The sequence below is a fragment of the Larus michahellis genome, chromosome 6, assembly GCF_964199755.1.
Source record: "Larus michahellis chromosome 6, bLarMic1.1, whole genome shotgun sequence".
Lineage (NCBI taxonomy): Eukaryota > Metazoa > Chordata > Aves > Charadriiformes > Laridae > Larus > Larus michahellis.
In genome coordinates, this window is record NC_133901.1 from 25,138,076 (window position 1) to 25,163,114 (window position 25,039).

At 39.3% G+C, this 25,039-nt stretch overlaps 1 protein-coding gene across 1 annotated transcript; it reads left to right on the forward strand.

Annotated features, from left to right (window-relative positions):
- Positions 1-2,675: 2,675 nt before the first annotated feature.
- On the forward strand, positions 2,676-22,566 carry DIPK2A (divergent protein kinase domain 2A). The gene is made up of 3 exons (XM_074592344.1): positions 2,676-3,459; positions 16,709-17,012; positions 19,697-22,566. Exons 1-3 carry the CDS (start codon positions 2,806-2,808, stop codon positions 20,026-20,028), a joined length of 1,290 nt encoding a protein of 429 aa, XP_074448445.1. The 5' UTR covers positions 2,676-2,805; the 3' UTR covers positions 20,029-22,566.
- The last annotated feature ends 2,473 nt before the right edge of the window (positions 22,567-25,039 follow it).

The window sequence follows — 25,039 nt, forward strand, 5'->3', positions numbered from 1 at the left end:
GCAGAATTATCAATTTTTTACTCAGTTGCTCTCCCTGCTTTGCTTTTACGTACCAACTCTGCCTCAACTTATTTTTTCACTTTTCAGTCTTCAAAATGGAATCAGCTGCATCTTCCTTTCAGTCTCTTTTGTTTCTTTAAGCAAAATTTGTAATCTGTGAAACCAAATTACAGCCACATTGTATAAAAAGGCAGCCTCCACCTTCCTTTATCCCTCAGAAACAACCCAAAAATCTCTGTAGAATACCAATGAAACCAGAAATAATAGCGACCTTTATGTAACTCAGAACACTTTCTGATCTGTTTAGAAACAACAGATCTATTTATTTGTTTATGGATTTGCAATGTCAAATACTTTAAGAACACTACATTGTTGTTGGAAAAACATATCAGTTAAACTATTTAAAAGATCCTTTGTACTTAAAAATGATATTTTCATCTAGTAAAAATGAAAATATTCTGCTCGTATTCAGAAAGAGCAAGCTGTTTCCCTATAACTGAGTCAATCAGAAAGCTTGAGAAATAAGCAATGTAGAAAATAAACGTTAATTCAATATATTTGTTTATATTTGGATTTGTTAGTGACTTAATAAGTTACAGACTAAATATTGTTAAATGAAAAAACACTACTAGCATGTAAAGAAGACCAAACATGTTTGGCTAGTGAGTTTGGAGTTTACATCCAGCAAAAAAATCTGTTCATCTTTCAGGATCTATTATTATTACTCGAAATGTGGCATCAAACAGTGTGACAACAAATGAAGACCTAAGTTAAGGAAAGCTATATATATTTATTTGTTATGTCTGTATATTTATTTTCTAGTAAAACCAGTGGTTTGCAGACTAGAACTTGATGATTGGGTGATTTGACCCTCCAAGCAGCATTTAACAAGGCACGTTGAATGAGATATGGTCATGCTCAATATACACCAAGTGGTGCAAGTTCACTGTACACATTCAGCAGAGTGACAAAATCTCAATATGATGGATTCTTTGAGCTGTTTTTATACAAATAAATGTCAAAACACAGTACGTACAGAGAAAAGTACATGCTAATGTAAAAAGACAGATGTATTTCCAATATTCTAGATACTAAGCACCTAAATTTATGTATCATGGAAATGAAATAACTGGAAGTTAACCAGTCTGCTACACTTCTTCCCCTGATGATCACATCCCCTACTGCACTCTTGAGACTGAAGAGGCAATATGAAAGCGGTCTCTAACTTGGGAGAGTACAGGGCCATTTTAAGAAAAGCAGTATTGGAAGAATTAAGACTTTCACTTTCTTAATCTCTTTTTCTCTATTCCGTGTTAGTTTTATAGAACGGTTCTTAACCTGTGGCCAGCGACTCGGAGGGATTGTGAGGGCAGCCCACAGAGCACGCTGCCCCCTTCCTTCAGCTGGCTGGGTGGCTACACCCTGTCGGTTCTTCCCTGCGGATCTGGTGGGATGAGCACATTTGGGAGGACCAGGTGTAGTGCTCCCACAATAAAACCCAGACATTATCAAACACGTGAACCGCCCGTGCTAGCACTGCAACCTGAAACTGTAAAACCCGTCCTGTGGCCCCAACAAACCAAACTGGTTTGTGCAGCTTTATCAGTTGTTTGCAGACCGCACAGTTGTGTGAAGTGCTTTTGCACGAACCTCGGTTCTGTGCTGCTTTCCTGACGAAAAGCACCGTACACCGGGCGCGACAGGCGGGGCGCCAGCCGCCGGAGGCTGCCGGGCCCCGGCCGGCCGGCGGTGCCAGCACCGCTAGGACCGAGCCTTCCGCGCGGGCCAGATGCCGGGTCCCGCCGCGCCGGGCCGTCCCGGGCGCTCGCCGACTGCGCGGCAGCCGCGGCCCCGCGATGCCTCTCAGCGAGCGGCCGCTTAGGGGCAGGTCTGAGCCGCGCTGGCGCCGGACCGCCGTGCCAGCCGATAGCGGCGGCCCTTGAAGGCAGGCGGGCGAGCGGGCAGCGGCACCCGCAGCGCTGTGAGGCGCGGGCCGTGAGGAGCGGGCTGGGCCGCGCGGGGAGACGGAAACTGCACGGACAGCAACAAGGTCGGGTCCGGCCGGTCGCGTAGCACCGCTGGCCCGGCTCGGGCAGACGCTGCCCGCTGCGCGGCTAGCGAGCGCCTCGGCCCAGGGCGGCGGGCAGGCAACATGGCGGCGGCGGGCGCCAACCCCTCCGCCCCCTGCCCAGGCGGCGAACGAGCCCGGCGGGGCTAGGTCTGAGGCGGCGGGAAGGGCGCCTCGCCCCGCCCCTTCCTCAGAGCGCGCGCAGGGACCGCCCCGAGCCCCGCCCTCCCCGCGTGCGTGGCGGCCCCGCCCTCCGGCTCCGAGGGGCGGGGGGGGGGGGGGGACCGGGGCCGGGGGGGGGCGTGGGCCGCACGCGACCGCGCCGCGTCACGCGCAGCCAACCGCCGCCGTCGCTCGCGCCAGGCCCCTCCCACCTTCCTCGTGTGGGCGGGGCCAGCGGCGGGAGGCGGAGACCCCTCCGGAGCGGGGCGGGCGGGCGGCTCGCGCCCACCGCCGCGGCGGGAGCGGCGGGAGCGGCGGCGGCGGCGGAGCCCCTCCCCCGGGGGCGGGTCCGCCCGGGCCGGCGGGCTGCTGGCGCCTCCCCCCCTCCCCTCCCCTCCCCCTCCCCGCCGTCCCCTCAGTAACTTGGCCGCCTTTTATCGGGCGAGCGGCGAGGTGGAGAGTTTATTGGTGCCGGAGCTGCGGCGCGGCCGGGGCGGGGAGCGAGCGCGGGGGGGGGGGGGTTGTGGGCGGCCGAGCCCGGCCCGGTCCGGTCCGGTCTGGCGCGGTGCGGGACGATGCTGCGCCTGGTGTCGCTGAAGTTGGGTCGGCTGTACCGCTACGTGAAGCTGGCGGTGCTGGGTAGCCTGGCGGCGGCGCTGGTGCTGAACACGCACTCGCTGCTGGCCTCGCTGCAGCGCAACGAGCTGTCGGAGCGGCGGTTCCTGCAGCTCAATAAGTGCCCGGCCTGCTGGGGCACCAGCTGGTGCCGCAAGTTCCTCAACGGGCAGCTGCGGCTGGAGAGCTGGGGCCGCCTGCGCCTCTTCGACTTCTTCAACGTCAAGAACGTCTACTTCGCCCGCTATGGGGAGCCCCGCGAGGGCAGCCGCCGCGTCGTTCTCAAGCGGCTGGGCTCGGCGCAGGAGCTGGCCGACATCGACACCAAGATCTGCCGCCGCGCCACCGGCAGGGGCCGCTGCGACCTCCTGCAGGCCCTGCACGCCACCGAGTTCGCCAGCCTCAACGGCGACGTGCGGCTCCTCACCCCCGACGCCGTGGAGGGCTGGTCGGACCTGGTGCACTGCCCCTCGCAGCGCCTGCTCGACCGCCTGGTCCGCCGCTACGCCGAGACCAAGGACTCGGGCAGCTTCCTGCTGCGCAACCTGAAGGACTCGGAGCGCATGCAGCTCCTCATCACCCTCGCCTTCAACCCCGAGCCGCTGGTGCTGCAGGTAAGCGCCACCCACGCCGCCCCCCGCCCCGCTCTCCTTGGTGCTGCGCGGTCGGGTAGGGGCGGCCCCGGCCGGGCAGGGGCCGACGGGCCCCTTGCTGGAAGCCTGGGCTCCGCCGAGCGGCCTCCGCGGCCCTTCCTCCCCCGCTGTCCCCTTTGCCGCCTGGTTCCCGTTGCCGCCGCGCCCGGGCGCAGGCAGCCGTGTCTCTGCCGGGGAGAGAGGGGCAGCTGGGCTCCGAAACGGCGGCGGAGCGCTGGGGTCCTCCTCGGGGTCCGTGCCCCAGCAGTGGCTCCGATGTAAAGGTACCAGCTGGGTGGGCTGAGGAGGGCGTCCCCGATTCCCACTCCAGGCAGGAGGCGTTTCCTTGTCGCACTCAGTCTCACAGTTTTTAGTTCTTCCTCAAAGACTTTGTGCGTTTTCCTGATCTGTCTTCCTCCTCGGTGCTACCATGCCTTATGGCTTTAACTCCTTCTCCATCCATCCTTCTTGCTTTTCTCGTCTAGGCAGGGAGATTGCTTTTCTCTTCGGTATTGAAGGGTGAAAGCAAGCAGCTGTTCGGCTGGAAGCAAGGCGGGGTGATGCTTTCTGGTGGATTTATGCCTTTCTCACAGTTAAGTGTTAGGCTTTAATCCTGTGGCGTCTCCCATAATACATATATCCCTAGGCAGCTGTGGGAATCGGTGATTAGTTTCTTAGGGTCTAGTTTAATAGGTAGTGGGGTAGAGACTTTACAGTGGTGCTGTTCTGCTTTCCTTGTCAAAAATTGATTCGGGTGCTACATTGAGCTCTTATGTGAACTAAATATAATTTTTATTTTTCTGTGGGTAAAAATTAGAAATAGGTATTTCATAGCCTGAAAATGGAGTGACAAATAAGTGAACAGTATGCTCTTTCCAGCAGTTACTTATTCTGTATTCTTTAGTTAGGAGAACTGGTTATGTGCACAGACCAGAAATTTGTTCTTTAATGTCATGTACATTTATAGGTGAAAACTTTGTATATTCTGTGGCACCAGTCAGTTGCTTCTATTGCATGTCTGTTTACATTGGGAGCTTTGCATTTTGGCTCTTAACACTATCAAGAGAACTCCAAATACGCCTTTGTGCGCCAGTTTGGACTCGTAATTGTTTAGTCTAACTACTGAACTGTCCTTGCCTTTGTCTGGTGTATGATAAAAAGACTATTTGCAAATACGTTTCAGAGCATCACTGCACGATTACTGTTACAAACATTTGCTCTTTCTCTAGTCAGAGGCCAAGAAATATCTAATGCTTAAAAAGCAGTGCTGCAGGCTTTACCCTCCAGCACATTCACCTACTGAGGAATTTCTAGAGAATGCATTTATGAACTCTGCTTAATTAAAAATATGCTTTCGGTAGTATGTGTTCTGCCCTTCAGTCTCCCCATGTACAGCTCTTGGGTTTTGTTTTCAAAGTTTCCAGTCCGCTTCTCAGTGGGCTTAGGGTACAGTATGTCTCTTCCATTTTGCTGTAAAGTTGCTCCTAAGCACAGTGGAAAAGGAAACTCCACTTAAGAAAATCAAAACTGCTTTGCTGAGTATATTTGGAAAATCTTTGAAAATTGATTTGTTTTGGCTGCATTTCATACAACTTAGAGTTTTCGTTTTGAACGCTGGTTCCAGCATACTGAGCAGAGACCTAGATGGCCAGAAAACAGCTCTGTATGTTTCTTCATAATTTGTGGGGGTAATGTATTCTTTGCAGACAAAGGGAATGGCACAGTTGCAGCATTTACTGTTGTGGTGTGGATCAAAGGCAGTGAGCAGCACTGGTTGATTTAAGAGCCTTGATTCCTGTCAGCATCTTGATAAGCTGTGGATGAGCCCTGAGGCTGTCAAGCAAATCTGTTGAAGAGATGAAAATCTTTGGATGTGAATTTAACAAGCACTTTGCTCGCCATTTATCTTAGCGAAGGTGCTGCTGAGAGCAGAGCAGGTCAAATTGGTGGTAAGTGAGGCAGCCTTTGCCACTCCAGAGTATGGTAAAGTTGTCACCTTTTACCAGATCAAAAGTGGTTTGCAGAGTCTTGTAAATTTCGATGAATAGGCATATCCTGGAAAATATTTCCGGGCAACTTCAGGCCAGCTTTGTGTGTTGAAACACTCTTAGCGTATTCTCCAGAAGAAGTATTCATCACCTTTGTTAATGGGTACTGGAGTTTTGAATACCTTCCCTCAGTTGGGATGAAATATTTTAAATATGCAAATCTGAACGAACTCTTCTCATTTGCATAACATGTCACATTCTCAGCGTCTACCCAAGAAACATGTAGGGAATGGATAATTCTGTGTTGTGCAGCTATTGCAATGGCAAGATGCAAGGCAATCTTTATGAGAGATGAAGTTACTTTCCAGAAGTGATAACTGGCTCCTGAGAAGTTTGCTTTTATGTATACGTAAGATATATAAAACATCTTATGGTATAGTTTCTGCAGTATTGACAAGGGCAGATATTGGCACAAGTATGAGACTTGTAGGCTTGTTCTAAAAATCAGTGGCTTCCAAGAAAGGAAACCTGCATGACATCATGTGAAGAATCAGATTTTAATTTAAAATAAATAAATAAATAAAAATGAGGCATTTAACTGATGCTGCTTATCACTGAACAGCACTGGAAAAGTACTGCTAGTTTTTGCCTTGAGCTTTTCATGAAACACTACTGTGGCTGTTTAAAAGCTGTCATGAATAGCAGTTTTGGTTTAGAAGCAGAGATGACTTCTAAATTCTTGGTGTTCAGTGTATTAAAGTTCTGTGTTATTTAATTAAGTTATAGGAGCAGCCAAAAAAAATTAGGCACTGAATTTAAAGCTTGATCTTTGTTTTATAGTAGAAAATTCACTTTAATCATCTACTAGAGCTAGTAGTTTGTGGATTATAAGACTTTTTATCAGAGATTGGGATTTTAGCTTGAAGCCTATTTGGAGTATGGATTATTCCTAAAGTGCTGTTGCTTACAAACCGCGTCTTGTCACAGCGGATTTACAGCTTTTGCCATAGGAAGTTTTCAGGTGGGGCTTTAACCCGTAGCATGGTACGCTTTTGTTACAAGTTTCCAAACAGTAGTAAACTAGCACAGTTTTGTATAGGTTACGTATTGTAATCCTTACTCAATATTTGTATTATTTATAGCTTTCTTGTTAACATTCTTTATCCACATTTGTTAAACAGTTGTGTAGGTGTACTCAATGAAGAATTCAGCCCCTTTGGCCATTTTATTTGATGAATCGAATGGAAGGACAGCTGCATTATTACGTGGTACAGTTTACGTCTTTTCTGGGTATTAAAATACTATTTTTACTTTTGTAGAACCTTGCTAAACTAGTCAGTACTTAAAATCTCTCACTTTTTTAATCTGCATTCACATTTGAATGAAACAACCTGTATGCGAGGGCTGAGGAAAGAATTTTTTAACTTGAAGTGTAAATGTTTAAGATCTACCTTCTGATAGGTTTTGGGTTTTTCCTTCCTCTTTCTAATAGTCCTTTCCCGCAATAAAGGAAAACACATTTTAGTAAAGTACGTTCTGATCTGTAATCAAAATTTGATAGATCTAAAACAATATTTTATATAAACACTAACACCTCATTCAGACTAAAGCAAGAACAAAACTTGCTGCTGTTCCCTTCAACTCACTTAATGGAAACCAGAGTATTTTAACTAGGAATCACCTGGAGGATAGGATCCGTTCATGGCATCTGATTCATAATTCAATATGATGACTGTGTGTGTCAAACAATTGCAAAGATAGGTCGGCAAAAGTTGCCTTGTGAAGAAATAGCAAAATTTTAAAAATAAATTGGGTTACAGGCTGAGTGCAGTGTGAATATTCACTTCGTGCAGAATTCGTAGAACCAGCATGGATGCAAGTAGATTTATCCTCACTCTATGACTTTTTATAAACCACCCACCTTCTAGTTTGTCATTTAAAAATAACTGTAGCAGACAAACTGTCTTCATTTTTTTTAGCCATGATGTGCACTCAAATAATGGATGTTATTCAACTTTATGAAGTAACATGATTAATTTTTATCTTCACTGGCAGACAGAACCATAAACTTACTGTTGTAGAACCAGAAATGTTTGCTGCCTATTGTTAGTTTCCATAGAGGCTAAGATTGTTGTTCATTCAGACTTTGACTCCTACAAAAATTCTTCCTTCCCCTTGATTCCCCCCCCATTCCTTCTAACAAGATTTTTTCCAAAATCAACGCAATTCAACAGAAAGATTTGGGGAAATAGTTAAGCTTTCTCTGGATGTACCTCTTATTTTCCATAGAGCTCCTGCACTGATCTCTGTCAGCCTCCAGATTTCATACTTAGAGCCACTGTGACTGTCTCTTAACAGTTTTTGAGCTACTGTTGCTGTGCCACCGTAGCTGCCATGCTGTGAGCTATAGCCTGAGACCACACATTGTCCAACACATGGAGGCTTGTGGCAAAACTTTTTGTTTTGTACTTAAACATGAAAAAATCCTCCAAAACCAACAGTACCCAAAGAACAGGGCAAAGCGGAGAATTCCTTGTTTTGGGAGTTGGGGAAACTACAGTATAAGTCACTATTGCTGAAAGAAGAAATTGTTTTCAGGTAAGAAAATTGTGTAGATAAGACAATTTTTTTTTTTTTCAGTAAAGTGGTTGTATTTCTCCTGAGATCTTATGGTTAGCTGTGAAAGACAGATTACTTCTGTCCCAGAGTAACTGAAACAGAGGTTCTATTACTTGTGGCAAAAGTCTAGAGCTGGTCTTGCAATACTCAGGCTTGCCTTTGTGCTGGCTATTGTATTGGTGTACAATACTGCCAGATGCACTATTAAAATGATAGTGCATTTGCTTTGTTTTCAAAGCAAACTTGAAGTTTCAAAGCAAACTTTGGCATTAAAATAGAAGTAAATAAAATGCTTGCAAGTAATGTTGTTGTTTTTTTCCAAACTGTCGAAGGTGTCTGTGAATTATATCCAGAGTGCATTAATGCTCGAGCTTTGTCTTGAGCTGTAGCTTTTAACAACCTGTTTAAAATGGACAGTCTTTAAAGAATGACGGCGAACATTGGTATCTTGTATGTAAAGTACAAGTCTCAAAGACTTTTATTTTTCTGACTCTAAGAAAAATTCCAATATCTATATGGAAAATAGCAGCATTTCTTCATTTTTTTAATAGATGGTGTAAATTTTTGCTCTTCCCTCAGATGGGTATTTAGCTTTCTCAATACTTAAGCGTAATGACTTTATACTTCTCACAACTTCTCATCATTGGTATTCCTTGTGGGGAAAAAAAAAACAACCACGAAAACCAACAGCTGTATCTCTATTCGTAGTATAATTACTCCACATGAACAGTCTGTTGCCGCATAACCTAAAATTATTCTGGTTTCTCTTCGTGTCATCATTGGGGTTTCTGTTGGGTTTTGTTACAGGAAGAACAATAATTGACATCTGGTAAACATCTATTAAAACATTAACTGTGATCTCTTTGAAACAATTTCTTGCGCTGAATTCACTCAGAGTAGCAATTTAGCCAAATGTTTCACAGAATTATTCTGCTGATCCATACATAACTCAGTAAGAAGTAAAGGGGCAACTTTTCTTGCCTGGGATTTCGTTTTTCTTTTTTTATCATTCACACTGTTTTAGTCATAGGCTATTTTCTGTAGTTCTATTCTAAATACATTGGTAGAATGCCATCCAGTTTTAATACTTGGTGCCTTTTAAACTTTCTTCATTACTCAGTTTGGTGTTTCCAGCACGTAATTGCTATGCTAAATACCATGTAGTGGATGCAAGGCAGTTATCTGCACTACCTGATGTGTCCTCTAGTGGACTTGTATTATTTAAGTCGTAGCTCACAGAGATACTGGCATTTTGACATACTAAGTTGTATTTAGTGTGTCATATTTTAAAATTTTGGATATTTTCCTCTGATCTTTATGAAAAAGTTAAAATGTAGTTGTTTGAGATCAGTTGTTAATAGTTATGTTACCTCCATTTTCTTTTGAGGCTTTTTAATCAAAAATTTATTATCTGCAATTTTATATGTTATTCCATTTTAAAGATTCACTATAGTCTGCTGCAGACAATTATAAATCATGACTTCCTGCTCCCTTCAAATTACTCCCAGTTGCAGTTGGACTATATTTTTTTGTTTTTTCTTTTTGCAGTTAACATAAACTGCACTTAAGGAATGTCCAGTGCTACTTTATGGGTAAATGGATTTTTTTTTCTTTTTAGGGCTTAACTTTTCTTAAAATTCATTTTTACACAAATCAGTTGACTGACAGTTGTAGAAAAGATAATTCAGAAAGCAAGGGATTTAAATTTCAGATGTTAAAGTGAGGCTTTAGTCTTTCGTGATTTCTGTTTTACATACTTTTAAGTATTGCAGAGAAAGGAGATTAATTTCTTTTCCATTCCTGAAGTTCCATTGTGCACATTTTAAAAAATAAAAATTACTGTTTTGTTAAATTAAAATTGAATTGCCTTGTGTTACAAGAATATTCCACTGATTTGATTATATGGAAAATTGAAGAGTTATTTTTTGCAGTGACATGTAATATGTATATATTAGGCCAGAACTGGCTTGTACTTGTCCCGTTACCATGTTTAATTATGCTTCTTAAATGATCAAAACTATTTTCATCCTTCTTTCTGGTGAAACTTTCGAAAAGTGATGACATGTAAGTAAAGTTATAGGAATGTTTTAGAACAGTGTAGAAATTCTTCAAGTTATTGTGGGGCAATCGAGAGGTTGCTGTGAAATCACTATACAGTCTTAAATAGAAATCCTTGTGATAAATTGTAACTCTGAGCAGTTTTCAGTAACACAAAAACAAGTGTGTTACCCCACATTCCAAACCTTGAACTACCAATGTTGTCCATTTACTTCTGGTATGTCTGATGTAGAGGGGGAGCTGTATTTTACTTCCTTGAATTAAGTAATTTCGGCTTTCTTTTAGTCTCTCCAATTTTGCAAATTAACTTTCATAAATAAGAGTGGGCCATCTCTGCGAGGACTTCTTCATAGTGATATGTTCCAATACCAAGAAGTAGATAGTGATCATTTTCATCTGTAGCAAATTTAATCTGAACCAACTTTTATGAACTACAAACTGATTTGAACAGGTAACAACCAATGCAACATTAAATTTTCTACACGATGGTTCTTGCCTTTACTCATTATTCATTAATTTGTTTGGAGAAATGACATGTATCTGCTAATATTGCAAAATATAACTTCTACAGTTCAAGCGTTCAACTTAATCATTGAGGAATTTCTAATTCTGAGTGGGTTTATATTTGGAGTTGTCTGTGTATTTTTGTCCTGCGGTATGTCAATTAAGCCTTTTGTTGGCACGAATTGCTTCTAGTAACCAGTTAAAATGTAACAAAACTGAACAGAAGTCAAATAAATGAAATAAAAATAGTTTTAATGGAAATACTAATATTTGGAATATTCAATGAAATCCACCCTTTACTCTGTGTGTGTAGGCTCTCTCTCTCTCTATATATATATATGCTTCTGTGGGAGTTTTAGTCAAATGTCAAATGATTTGGCATATAGTTGAGAACAAAATTTTTTTCATTATACTCACTAGCATTCGCAAATACATTTGAATACATACCTTCTAGAATTCAGATCAATTCCTGACAAAGGAAGGCATCTGTGTTTAGACTGTGCTTTTTAACCTCCTTTGATCTGAAAAGTTTCAGATCAAGTCTGCTCTCCAGCTCTGCGTGGTTGCAGAGCTTTACTTATTTGCCTTGGTGACTAATACAAGTGCTACTCCTGTTTACACTGTAGAATCAACAGTACTCTGTGAGAGCAAACTAATTTTTTTCTTTTTGAGGAAGGGCATATTATTCAAATTCCACTTGCCCTGCCAGTTTGTGCCTGGGCAAACACAATTTAGTAGGATGATTTTAACAAAGGTGTCACAAAGACTGTAATTTTGCCATGAAGGTCTTCAGGATCGTAAGGAATAGGAAGAGAAGTCCCCACGCTGTTTTGCTTTTTAATTTTGTCATATTTAGGTGTAAGTCTTTGGTTGGTTGGTCCGTCTTTTTAGATGAAACTCACTTTATACAAAAATTGGTAGTGACATGTAGCATCTTCTATAGTAGTTTTGAAAATGAAAAGCATATTTTTTTTAATGGTACAGTGAAATTGTAGCTCAAAGATGCAGTTGTTACTTAAACTGTTTTGGCTTTTTTTGGACTTGATTATTAGGATGAATTACATGCTTGATTATGATAAACTAATATTCTTTTAAATGTTTAATTCAAAGGAGATTTGTGTTATTGCAGACTACAAAAGGCCTTATCAGCTTCAGGCTGGTGAGTCTTTACTGCATGATCTAATTCACAGCTCTGAACATTCGAAACCAGTGGCAGATTTGTATATCTTCTCCTGTTTAGACAGATGGAAGTGAGGAAGACAAATTCACTGATACTGTGTTTTATGCTTCAGTGAAATGATAAATTCACCCTATTAATTCTCAATATTTATTCCAAGACTACAGTGTATTTTTTTAAAAAGACATAAATGCAGTATTATTCTTTCAGGAACAAAGTGCCCTTTGTCCCTTTGACAGGGTTGGCTTAGGTTTTTAAGCCTTGCTTAGAGAGGTATCTTGTAACTACACTAATTAGAGCAACTAAAATATTTTTTTGATGTGTGTGTCACTGGGAATGGAGGTAGCAGAAGTTTTTGTCATATTTACTGTTTTCCATCTTTCCGTTAGAAATTATACATATTTCTCTGTGAATAGAGAAAGATAATAACTTTAATGAGGGAAAAACTCACTAAGCTACCTGTTTGTAATTTTTCGTATGCATTACTATATTTTAAAACACTTCTAAAAGCTTATTTGTCTGTGGTTTCCATGGCATTTGTGTGTGTATTCACAGATGAAATGTGAGTGGGTGCATGAGGACAGCAGTTTCTTTTGTCAGATGGCTGTTTCTGGTTTTGAACAAGAGCTTAGTTTTTATCTTAATTGTCAAATGCACATTTTTCAGTCTTAGAATAGCATATTCAAGTACAAAATTATCTAATTAAATATTTATATTACCAATAATTAGAGAATCAAAATAAAAAATATGTTATGCATCACTCTACAGAAATCTGAGATTTTTGACAGCTATTTATTAAGCCTTTTGTTTCTAAATGCAAGTTGTTAATGGAAAACATGTTTAATGACCATAAAAATGTGTTCATGTCTTATTGGCTTTCAAAATTTTAATACATGAAGAAAAAAAATCCTCATTTTAAGTTAGCTGCAATTTCATATAGAAAAATGCTTTCGAAATAGAATAAGGCAAAAAGTTACAAATCTGTGCTTGCAAAGAACAGATTTGCACTTCAATTAATATTCTTGTCAAACTCACTGAGTGAATATAAAACTGCTGAATGAGGCACTTGTACATATTTTTATCCCCTTCTTCGGCTACTGACTTGGGTAATGAAGTGTAGATGTGGCTGTTACATGCCAGTTGGAAGGGAGCCAAAACAGAGATGTTGTTTGTACATGTGCAGATGTTGGCAGGATTCCCTGCACTCCTGTTGTCAAAAGATCTTTTTATTGCCTCAGAGTTATAAATATATCTGTGTTACAGTATGGCATGCAGATACTTTGCTAGTAATGTTTGGGATGTTCACTTCTTAATAAACCAAGCTGCCTCTGGAATTTCTTGTGTGAAATGAAATTCAGTGTACACAATGCAGGTAGCATAATAGATGCGTTTTGAAGATCAGTGTACCATTGTGACTAACGCTGTACTTTCAAAATCAGTTTAATCCATTACACAAATCCCTGCTGCTGCTGGAAAGGAAAGGCCCTCTTAGCTCCTTTCCTCTCTTCTGCACCTGGCTGGTCAGGCCTTCTCCCTTCCTTGTGTCAGTACTAGCAAGATGTGGTGATGTGATGAGCTGGATCAGGCTACTGATCCAACTGAACACCAGCCCAGCAAGTACCAGCTGAATTGCTTTCCTAGTGGCATGATGGAGGGGATTGAAATGAGTGTACTTGATGGGTTGGGAGGGATGGACACCTTTGCTTCCAATGGTAGCACGGTCTTTGCTAGCTTCAACTGTTTGTGGCTAAATTTGTATTTGGAAAGGGAAGTAAAGGTCTAAGCAGAGCAGGACTGGAATATAGGAAAGCAGAGGGGTGGAAAAGGAGTGGGGTGGTCCAAAGTCATGCTTAAATAAAAATATTTAGGCATATTTGCTGTAGCAATTGAATTGATTATATTGCATTGAGTGCTGATAAAATGCAGCAATACCAAAATGTTATGCACATTTTGGTGTAATCAGTTAAACCTGTGTTTATCAGAAAATGTAATCAGGTAAATCAGGTACATTTTCTCCAATTTAAGGTATAAATTTGCGTTTATAAGATAGGAGTAAAGTAGACGTGCATGGGTACAGGACTGATAGGTACACATATCCGGGCTTTCCCAATGGTAAGCTGTATGGCTTTTTCCTGATAGGTACTGGTGGGCAGTATTTTGAATTTTCCCATATGCCCCTTGATCCCACTCACTGTAATGAAAAATTTTTCTTGCCCAGAGTTCTCTGGACGTTATGCCTTAGCACCAACTCCTGCTTGGTTCTTTTTGAGTGAAATGGCATGTTGCTTTGTGAATAACTGATTTTATTTGATGGACAACAGCCATTTGCTTATTGGTTTGTTTTGATCCCGGACTGAATACAGTAATGATAAATGTGCATGAAATCTCATTTTGGTGGCATTTATTGATGCCACAGGCATGAGTTTTCATTGTATTGGCCTGTTTGTAGGATAAGTAAGGAAGACTGAATTAGCACACACTTCATTTGTTGGAAGGTTATTTTGCTAACCACAAAACAAGCAAAAAAACCCCAGCCAACTTCTTAACTGTGGAATGTATCACTTGACTTTGCCCTTTACTAGTGGAAATTTGCCTGTACTTACCACCTTCATAAATTGCTGTGAAGCCTACTGATAAAAAACCTGAAGACTGGATAATGTCATTCTTATTGCATAGTAGATTCAGTTAGTGAGAGAGATTTAGTTCTGCTCAATTATATGGTATCACAGTTTGAAAATATCATACTGGTCTCAAAACCATCAAATTAGTTCTGTATCATCCTCAGGCTTTTTCAGTATCACATTCACCTCTGGGTAGATCAGGTCATCAAAATACAGTGGAAATCCAGACACTTAGGCACCCCAAAAACTTTGAACCTATTCTGTAATGAATATGGGTTTGATGTCCTTTTGAACAACCAAGAAAGGTTCTTCGTTGCAATGGTGAACACAGTTATTCCCCCTAATATTGTCTTCTACACTTGCCATGTTAGAGGTTAGCTTAATGGCTTTTGCCATAAAGATGGCAAACTTTGTCAACACTATATATTAATTATGATTTTTAATTTCTTTATATATACAATATAGACAAGATTTGCTATGTAGAAACTTTGAAGCGTCCTTGAAAATTCCATAGAGGACATCTTGAGCCAGAATAGTCTGGGATGGATGCTCAGCTTGCAGTAAGATCCAATTATCAAATATTGTTAACACATAAACAAATGGATATTTTTACTATCTCAAAGCTATATTTAAAATATTAAATAATTTTAAAACTGTAGATGAACAAATTGCAATGTTCTTAAGTGTTCCAAGCAAGAACCGCTGGAAGCTAGGTACAAGTTAACCTGGTACTCAGCCTTCATTTTAGATACAGGCTGAATTAGGGCCTCTACAAGATTTTATTAAATGCTTTAATTATATCAAACAAAAAGTGTTTTAATGACCGTTAAGTCATGCCCTTTTAACAAAAGCCAGTTAAATGTGAAAGTGGACACTTTTCATTTGGAAAGGCTCGTCTTCTTGATGAGAGTAGCTAGATAACATTAAACAGCGTGTCCTAACATCATAAGGCCTGTACTCAGAATGGAAATCTTAAAATGGTAATTGTGTATGCTCTGATGCTACCTTCTGTTAAGTATTTTATGGTTCCGGTAATAATACTTGCCTTAAGCTTTTCTGTTCTTAACTTTATCAAAATAAAAATTTAGTAAAGACTACCCTTATGCTGGAGGATTAAGCATTTCAGGTTCTTCCCTAGAAGTACATTGATTCCTTCTTATTTGACAGGTATATATTTGGAATAAGATATATAAACAATCCTTGCTTGACATTAGGAAGCTTGGAAGGGCTTTGAGTCACTTAGCATAGAAGTTGGCAAGGAGCATCGTTCCAGAGCAGAAACTTCGATCCTGAATCTTCTCTCTCTGTCTTAAAGCCTTTAGAAAGATGGAAATGAGCGTGCTCTGGGTAGGTGAACTGGTTTGCAGGGCTGGAGACCCCCAAAGTGAGAGCCATACGGAGCTTTAGAGTGATGTTCTCCGCTATCAGTGGCATAGAAATGGAAATGAATGCCCAAACCTTTTCTTTACCTTTTTTTTGGGGGTGGTTGGGGGAGTGGTGGTGGTGGGTGGTGGAGGAATTATCGCCTGGTCCATCAATAATAACTGTTTCTTTTTCCTAGTCACCTCTGTCTTACTTTTGATAAAAATGTTATGTGGCTGCGTGTAATAAACACACAGGGTATGTATGTAGCAATTACTCAAGAGGTAGATTGTTAAGGAGTACTAGAGGCATAAGAAACCTTAAGCTTGCTTTTATACCTTAATCTGTTCTGTAATGCTTTCTATGAGAGATTTTCAAGTGAGAGGATCCTCAAAGGAATCCAGTCAACTGGGAAAAATGTGAAGGGGTGGTGGTGGAGAGAAGGAGGTGTCACTTTTTAAAGCTTTTCCCTTTAGGTTATTAAAAAAATCAGTTTTAATTAAAAATATCAGATGCATAACTATCTTGGTGGGAAGTATACTTGCATTAGTACAACAGATGTGTATAAAACACCAATAGAAAAATATAGTTTGTGGAATTGTGCATGTGTATGTGACAATACATATATATGTGTGCATATATAGTATGTGGAAAGCAAGATAAGGGTTGTATATTATTTCAGGACCTCCAGTTCTTTCTCTTTAGTAGTCCAGCAGGGCCTCTTGCTCACATAAACATATTTTGTGTTGTTTTTTCTTTCCCTTCAAAACTTAAAAGTATGTGGAAATGTAGCATTGATCGGTATTTACAGATGTCTCTTTCTAATTTTTAGTGAACAGCCTTTTAAAATCTAAGGTGTTTTGTATTAATTAAAATTTAAAAAAAAATCTTTTTATATACAGAGTTTTCCATCTGATGAGGGTTGGCCGTTCGCAAAATACTTAGGAGCATGCGGAAGAATGGTGGCTGTCAATTACGTTGGAGAAGAGCTGTGGAGTTACTTTAATGCACCATGGGAGAAACGAGTGGATCTGGCCTGGCAATTAATGGAAATAGCTGAGCAGCTGACAAATAATGACTTTGAATTTGCACTCTACCTCCTTGACGTCAGCTTTGACAACTTTGCAGTTGGACCGAGAGATGGGAAAGTTATCATTGTAGATGCAGAAAATGTTCTGGTAGCAGACAAAAGGTTAATCAGACAGAGTAAGTGTCTTCTTTCTCTCCCTTCCCCTCATCCCATGTCTCTTGCTTCTTTCTCTGCAAATGCAATATTTAAAGTATGTGTAGTTGCTAAATACCCATTTTGTTGGCTTTATAACTAGACTACTAATTAAAAAAACAATTAGCTTTCTTCTGCAATTAGACTACTAATTAACTTCACCAATTTTCAATTTTACGAAGCATTGAGTTTACCTGAACTTGATTTACATACACTTTTAATCTCTTTAATCTTGCTTAAATGGAGTGGTGCGGGTGGAAAGGAGGGGTTTGGATGTTGGATGGGTTTGTACAGATGGATGGAGAGATAGACAGATGGGCTGGCTGACCGACTTGTCTACCTTAGCTCAGAGAGGGAGCTTCCTTTCATCTTTTCCAGACATCTGTAAGGATGGTAGTCTTGATATTTTATTTTCTGTGAATGACAAGACAGTCTTCCTGCTCGCTTTGGCCTTAGTTACATACCCTGCCTCTGGCTCAGTTGTTCAGGTTGGTGCTTTTTAATAACGTAACCAGAGCAATGGGTAATTTTAATGCTGTTTCCAAATGGGAATAGTGAAAATTCATTCATCTCTCTGTCAACTGTAAAAGATCAGAGCAGTGGCAGCAGGAGAGATGTTTGACAAAGTGGCATTACATGGGTTTATATTCTTTTTGAGCTTATAAGGAAAACTTTACAGACCTAAGGGCTAGAGACATTGAACATGAAACCCTAGATTCTGCAGAAGTTCATGGCAATAGGCCAAGTGATTCCAGTTTGCTTTGGATGAGTGGATTTTTTTAAGCTTTGCAAATAGACTTCATATGCTGTGCTGCTGAATTAACTTTAAGACTATATTTTCTATCTACACACTTTTCTACAATGAAGTATGTTTTTGGAGTTTGGGGTTTTTTTGGTGGTGTGGGTTAGTCTGTTTTGGTTTTGTTTTTTTTTTCTTGTATTAGATTTATTATACATCCTCAAGGATCTTAGAGTAAAATTATCTGAGCCTACCAAGAAAATCTTGGCTATCCAGTACACTTACTTCAGTACTTACAGGCCACACAAATAAACTTCATTTTTCTTTTTTTTTTTTTTTTTTTCCATTTTTCCACCCTCTTAAAATAATACTACTTAAGACTTTGACTTTTGGAGCATGTCCGAATTGCTCAGTCACAAAGATTACCAAGTGAACTCTGAAAAAGTTGATGTGTACATGGAATAGGAGCAAGTAGCATCTTGCAGAAGCTGAATGCCGGAAGTGTCACACTTATATCTGTTGTCTACAATTCTCAGAGTAATTTGGATCTAACTAGGATTTTGCTGCATGATTTGTAATCTAACGATTAATCAAGAACAGAGAAAACAAATTAGGACACAAGAAAGTTCTCAGTCTTTGTATAAACTTGACATTTAATACTGATTTCATTTATCTCCTGGAAAGTTTCATTAAGCAATCTCTGTCTAGAGTGATTAACATGCCTGTTTAGATATTTGAATATGTACATTCTGTCCACTTGCACTGTACAGTAATAACTAATTGTACTCTATGTGGGATATCATAGTTGAGTTTGCTGAAGTCCTTTTTTCCCATTCTCCTTTGCTAGCTTCTTTTCCATGTTGAGTTTGCTGTTCATTGTACAAATTTTACATCATGTTTTTATAGTTTTAGCAGTCATCCTTCTGTACGCTTTTTTTCTAGTCTGGCTTGCAGTGCACCGTGAATTAGTAGACCAATAGTCAGCTTAGAGACTACCAAACAGATAAATTTTTCTTTGTACATCACAGTGCTAGAGGAGATCTGCAAAACTATGAGGCTCCTTAATAAGGACCTCTTCTCAGAGCTGGCAGTAATCTAGAAACTTAAGGTGAAAGTTTTCTAACAAAAAGTAGTAAGAACTCAGGAGACCTCACACTTGGTAATCTTTTGCGTATTGTCGTATAAGGTATTTTCTGTAAATCAGGTTTTAAGTTAAAGAAAGCTTTGTGACAAGGCCACTAGTTACACCTTCAAATTTTGATAACTCTTTATAAAGAAGGGTTTATACATGTGTGTAAATGCCATTTTTTTGTTGAATTTTTTCTTTTTTCAAAGATTATATGTAACGCATCTGCTTTTTTTTACACACTTCGTAGTTACTACCATGTCTGAAGTAAGAGGCTGGATGTTTCAGAAGTTTATGGCAATTACTTTGTGATTTTTTTTTAATTTTTTTTGTAGACCGCTTGACCGCTTAGTGTTAGTTCCCAGGGCAACTGGAGAAACCCAGTCTATGTTGCTAAAATAAATCATGTTGCTTGTTTGTTTTTCTCTCAATTTCAGCTATGAATCATTCTCTTATACTTGTTTGTACTACATTTTTTCCTCTGGGTATGTGTGTGAATGTAGATTTCATGTGTTCAGTGTGCTGTTGTTTTTTCTTCCCTCTCCTTGCTGTCTATTTTACCCTCTTTCTTTCTTTCCCTTATTTTTTTGTATTGCCAGGACCATTTCAGCAGAAGGGTATATGAAACTGTCAGATGCAATCTTAGACTAAAACGTTGAAGAGTTCATCTAAACGAAGTTGGTTTATAGCTTAAATATTTCCAGTTTGCTGTGTATTGATCTTCTGATTGTATTCAGGCACACGTATGTTCTTTCCTCCTCTCTCTCACTTTTTTTTTTTTACTGTCTCCTTATATTTCACAGATAAACCTGAAAACTGGGATGTATGGTATGAAAGCAAATTTGATGACTGTGATAAAGAAGCTTGTCTGTCCTTCTCAAAAGAGATTCTTTGTGCTCGTGTCACTGTGGACCACAATTATTATGCTATTTGTCAGAACCTTTTATCAAGACATGCCACATGGCGTGGCACTTCTGGAGGACTACTTCATGACCCCCCAGCTGAAATTGCCAAAGATGGCCGACTTGAGGCCTTGCTGGATGAGTGTGCCAACCCAAAGAAGCGATACGGTAGATTCCAAGCTGCAAAAGAACTGCGGGAATACCTTGCACAACTGAGTAACAATGTGAGGTAGTCCACAGTGAAAATTTCTTGCAACACTGGCTAAAACACTATTGCAAAGACACATAGAAAATGAAGTTTTGAACTTGTGTATTAAAAAGAGAAAATAATAAAAAACCCTAGTTTATCAGTTTTCTAAATACCATAAAAATATAATTTTATGGTGTTATAATGTTCCTTTGCAAACAGACAAGGTACTTACTGAATTAAAACTTGAGCTACTATTGACTCTCCTCCCTAAATATTTAAAAGGGAGTAGGTCAACAAAGACTGTGATAGCTAATTGACAGCTTGTGTGTCAAAGGGTACTTTACATAAAACTGCATTAGTGTCACAGTTTTGTGAAGCTGATGTTCTTACTTGGAAAGTCAAGTTAGACTGATGGCCTGTTTTAAAGGCCTTTTTCTGGACATCGTTGTCTCATTTTTGTGTTGTTTAAACACCTTGAAGTGGCATTTACATCCAGGTAAATCTAGCTGTCTGCATTGTTTCAAATTTAACAGGCTTACATGTTAATGCTGTGCAGTACATTCCTACTGTGAGTGCAGGATTCCCACGTTTACTGTCTAATTTTAGGGGGTTTTACACTGTATTTTACTATGCTTAGACATTGTGTATTTTTTTTTTTTTTTAAGATCATCATAAACTCTAATGTCATTTGAACTACCATTCATTTGATGTCTTTTGCAGTTCTGCTATTGGAAATATCACTTAATGTAATTATTGTACAAAACTTTTACCCTTCATGCCAGTATATACACATGGCTGCTTAGCAGGAAATCATGGTATGAGCAAACTCTTACTTTTAACAGAGAAAATTTGAGAATTGGAGACACACTACAATTAAATGATCTGTATTAATTTAAATTGGGGATAGAAGCTCGACTAAAAGTAAAAATTCACTAGTACAGTGTAGTTAAGCATAAACCAAAGAAAATGGTTTTGTTTATTAGTTTCTAAACAAATACTAAAGAAAAAATGCTATACTGTAGTGAAGCTAATAATTCTCAAAATTCACATTTCAGTGGTCCTTGGTTACTTTTTGAAGAACTTCTAAAACTATGTGCTTATGCTAGAAAAAAACCCCTAATTTGAATAATAATGTCTAGAAAATTAGCAGTTTATTTTACATCATTCCCATTCTGTTGAATTCATTGTAATGGAGTTTACTGAATACTCATCTTTTGGTTTACTGGCTAAATTGATAAAGCTCTATTCGTTCTAAACACCTTTTCTTGAACTAAGTTGGACCATTCCCAGTGCAGTTAAAATTGACTTGTTGAGGTTTTTTTAAATTTGGAGTTTTTCTGATAAATTACAGTTTATATAAAAACCTCAGTTACTGCTTCAAAGCTTGCTCTTTTTTTTATTATTATTATTTTTTTACAACTACTATTATACTATAATGCTTCATTTTCCTGAAGTCTTATTCATAAAAAGATACTCTTAGAAAATGTATGCATATTGCTTCTTGTAACAGTAATGAAGGAAACTAATATTTCTTAAATATATGTATACAACAATATTTCGCACAAGCTAAAAAGAATTCTGAGCAAGGTAGTACGTTCTATTTTCAAGAGCAAAGTTAGTACGCCTCTCATACGGCATCAGAAGACTGATGGAAATTGTTGCTTTACCAAACTGCTGCAAGCGCAAAGTGAGGAAAATGGCAAACTCACTGATCGGCCCTTCTTTCTCAAAGCTCAAAAAGTGGAGCTGTGTAATTTCTTAGATGACAAAATTAAGGATATTTTAGAATTCGAAATTCTCGCTTTAAATCATCTTTGCCTAAGTAGTCCTAATTTGCTCCCAGTCCCTTGTCTCATTTTCTGAAGTTAGAATGCCCAATGCAGCTTTTAATTTTCATTTCTCCCCTCTCCTCATTTGAAAATGGTTTTACTTGCTTGCTCTGGCACAAGCTGTCAGAGAAGGTTCGTGTTGGTTTTCATCATAAAATCTTATTTGACGAAAATAGACTAACCCTCAGACTAGGTAATGCTACCCTACCATAAAAGCCTCGACTTCTCACTAAAGTTGATTTTTAAACATCTACTGCATTTCCCAATGAGCGAGTGGAGTATGCTTGTTGAAGTTATAAAAGAAACAAACACTGCCAGTTCTGGTTACTACTCGAGGCAGTTCAGTAACTGTCATAATGTCCTATCAGATTTGGGTGGGGGTTTATCTCCCTCAGAAGTAAGTTACTAAAGCCGATTATAAAAGGAATTTGGAACTTTTAAAAAAACCACAAACACTACAGGGAAAACATTGTGGAGAGCAATAAATCTTGTTCCATTTGCACCTATCAGATATTTATTGTACAATAACAATTTATATTTTTAGTCATTGCCCATTATTATTGATGAAGACAGTGAAATATTTTTGAATGAGATGTTTGGGGTTTGTATGTGCATTACAATTGTCCTTTTGTACTGTAAGTTACTGTTTGATTGGAATATTTTATCAAAACTGTCTCCCTGTGCCTTTATATTACAAGAAAGTTGTTTCTGCAACTTCTAATGATATTAATAAAGAATACTTTAAGAACCTCATCTCAGATATTCATTTTCAGATCAGTAAGTCTTTTAAGATTGACTTCGTCTAGGATGCATTAAAATATGCATAGAAATAGTTTTTGTAGTGTTGGAGAACGCACCATCGTCAAAAGTGACATGTAGGAACTTTTTTTTCCCCTCCATTCTAGTAGACTGCTTGATCCAAAGTATGAGTGTTCTGTCAGGAATCTTTTTGTTTTAGAGATTATCATAAGTGGGACTCATTTTAAAAAAAACTCGATCAAGCCATGTCTTTCTGTTGCATTAACTGAAAGAAAATATTTTCACATTAAGCAAGTTGATAGCTTCTCTCGTTATTGTTTGAGAAATTTATTTTTTCTTGTATTGAGAGTCACTTATATTGCTAGTATCACTGTGTCTTACATACAATATTGTAGCAGTTAATGTAATAGTAATACATTATGAGCTTTTGGTGTTTCTCCTTTACTCTGGATTTTTCAGTGAGCATTTGAAACTAAGTCCTGCAGTTATACTGGAGAGTATATTCCTTTCTGACTTTCTGAGCTTGTGTAAATAATAGGAACAACTTGTCTCAAAACCACTTGGATTTTTCTATTTTTTTTTTTGTTGCATTCCTACTGCCTGAACATATGTCTCCAGGATCTGCAAACATGCAGATTGAAACTTGTAAACTTTCCAGTGTGCCTCAGATGTCAAGATCATTACGATCTTAAAAAGAAACTAACATGAATAACTGCTGCATCTTTTCTTTCAACGTTTTCCAGAGTATAGTATAGTCTGATCCTGGTTGCCGTGAACTTCAAGACATGGTGTATCTGGTACTTGCTTATCAGGTACTTTTTCATGGTGGGATATTCTTTTATGAGACGCTTCAGACATGTTTAATTTTGCATGCTACTGTGACTTACCACAAAGACTAGGTTAAATGTGATTTTCTTTACATTTATTAGAGTTGAATCCTTGGCTACCCTTAAAAGGCACTAAAATGTTTTGGTTCCCTACAGTCAGTCTAATCTTTTTGTAGAAACTAGCAATGGTGCTTTCATGGATTCCTGTTTTTCCATATGATGTCTGAATTCAGTACTGACTTCTAAGCTCGTTTGTTAGTTATGTTGTTTGAAACCTGTGATTTGGAGATTAGGATAGATTGGACTGTGAAACCTCTGTAAAAGGCATGTCTAGTGAGTATCAGAGAAATGTTCCATTAGGGAAGTGTATTTCTCAATTTGAAGATTTGGTGTACCGCCTGCTTAAACCTCTTGGTTTCTTTCTATCTCACAGTCTTCCCAAGCCTTTAAAAATCCAGTCCGTCAAATGGAGACTTCACTACTGTTGATTTCAATGACTTTTTTTTGGTTGAAGTTGCAATATACAGACCTGCTAATTTAATTGATAGCCTTCATCTGACTAGTTCGCTCATTATGAGCATCACTATTATTTCTACTTTAAATGTCTGCTGGTTTTCGTTTTCTGTTTCCTTACTTTCAGATCATGTTCAAAGATGTACAACTAGTTTAAATACACCTTTGTCTTCTCCTAGTTTCATTTTATGGTGTTTTAAAGGAATTTTTCCTATGATGATTTGCCATTTTTTTAATGTGACTCTCCAGATCTGACAAGTGTCGGTTTCCCTGGGGAATGTCTAAGCATCAGATTCCTTTTATATTTCATACTGAGTTTTATGAACACATTTCACTATTCTTGCAGGCAAAAGTCTTTGTTGGTCAGCCTTGTACTGTACACTACGCTAACGAGCCTTTGCTAGATGCAGAAAGGCCCTGTGGCTGCTAGATGTCTTTGTAGAGGGTGCATGTGATGTTAGCACAAGGAAGAGTCTGTTGTTTTGGCAGCAGATGAGTCTGTTGTTGCCACTCTGGAAGTATGAGGATATACCTGTTCTGTGTGGTTCAAAAGCTAGACAAATTTAAGGAGCATTAGTAATGAACGTTGGCCACATATACCAACTTGCATGTTCAGGTCAGAGCAGGAAGGTTTTGACTTTAAAAAAAAAATATCTAAGGCTGTTTTTTATATTTGGCGGATTAACGCCAGTCTTCTGAGAACAGAAATGTGAAAGCAGAATATACTTCAAAGCAAAATAGACTGTTTAATATACAGCTTGTGTTCAGATAGAAAAAAAGAGCATTTTTTTTAGGTCAGAGTTTCAAATAGCTTGTCTATTAGTCAGAGAATTTTAATACACATCTTTCTATTCTGAACATGATGCTTTTGTATATGCTTAACTTTTACTACAGATTCTACCTTTTGATATTATTAATGGAGGCTTAGTGCATCCATTTATTGTGCCCTTGGTATAACTACACATTCCCAAATAGGTGCCCTGGAGCTTTTTAAAGGAATGGGGGTTTCAAAATTTAGTGCATTTTTATTTTGTGCCTTTTTTTTTTTTTTCACCAAAATAATTCTGAAACTCCTCAAAATAGTTGGGCAGCTGATTTCATTGCTTCCAACCATTATGGAGTTTAA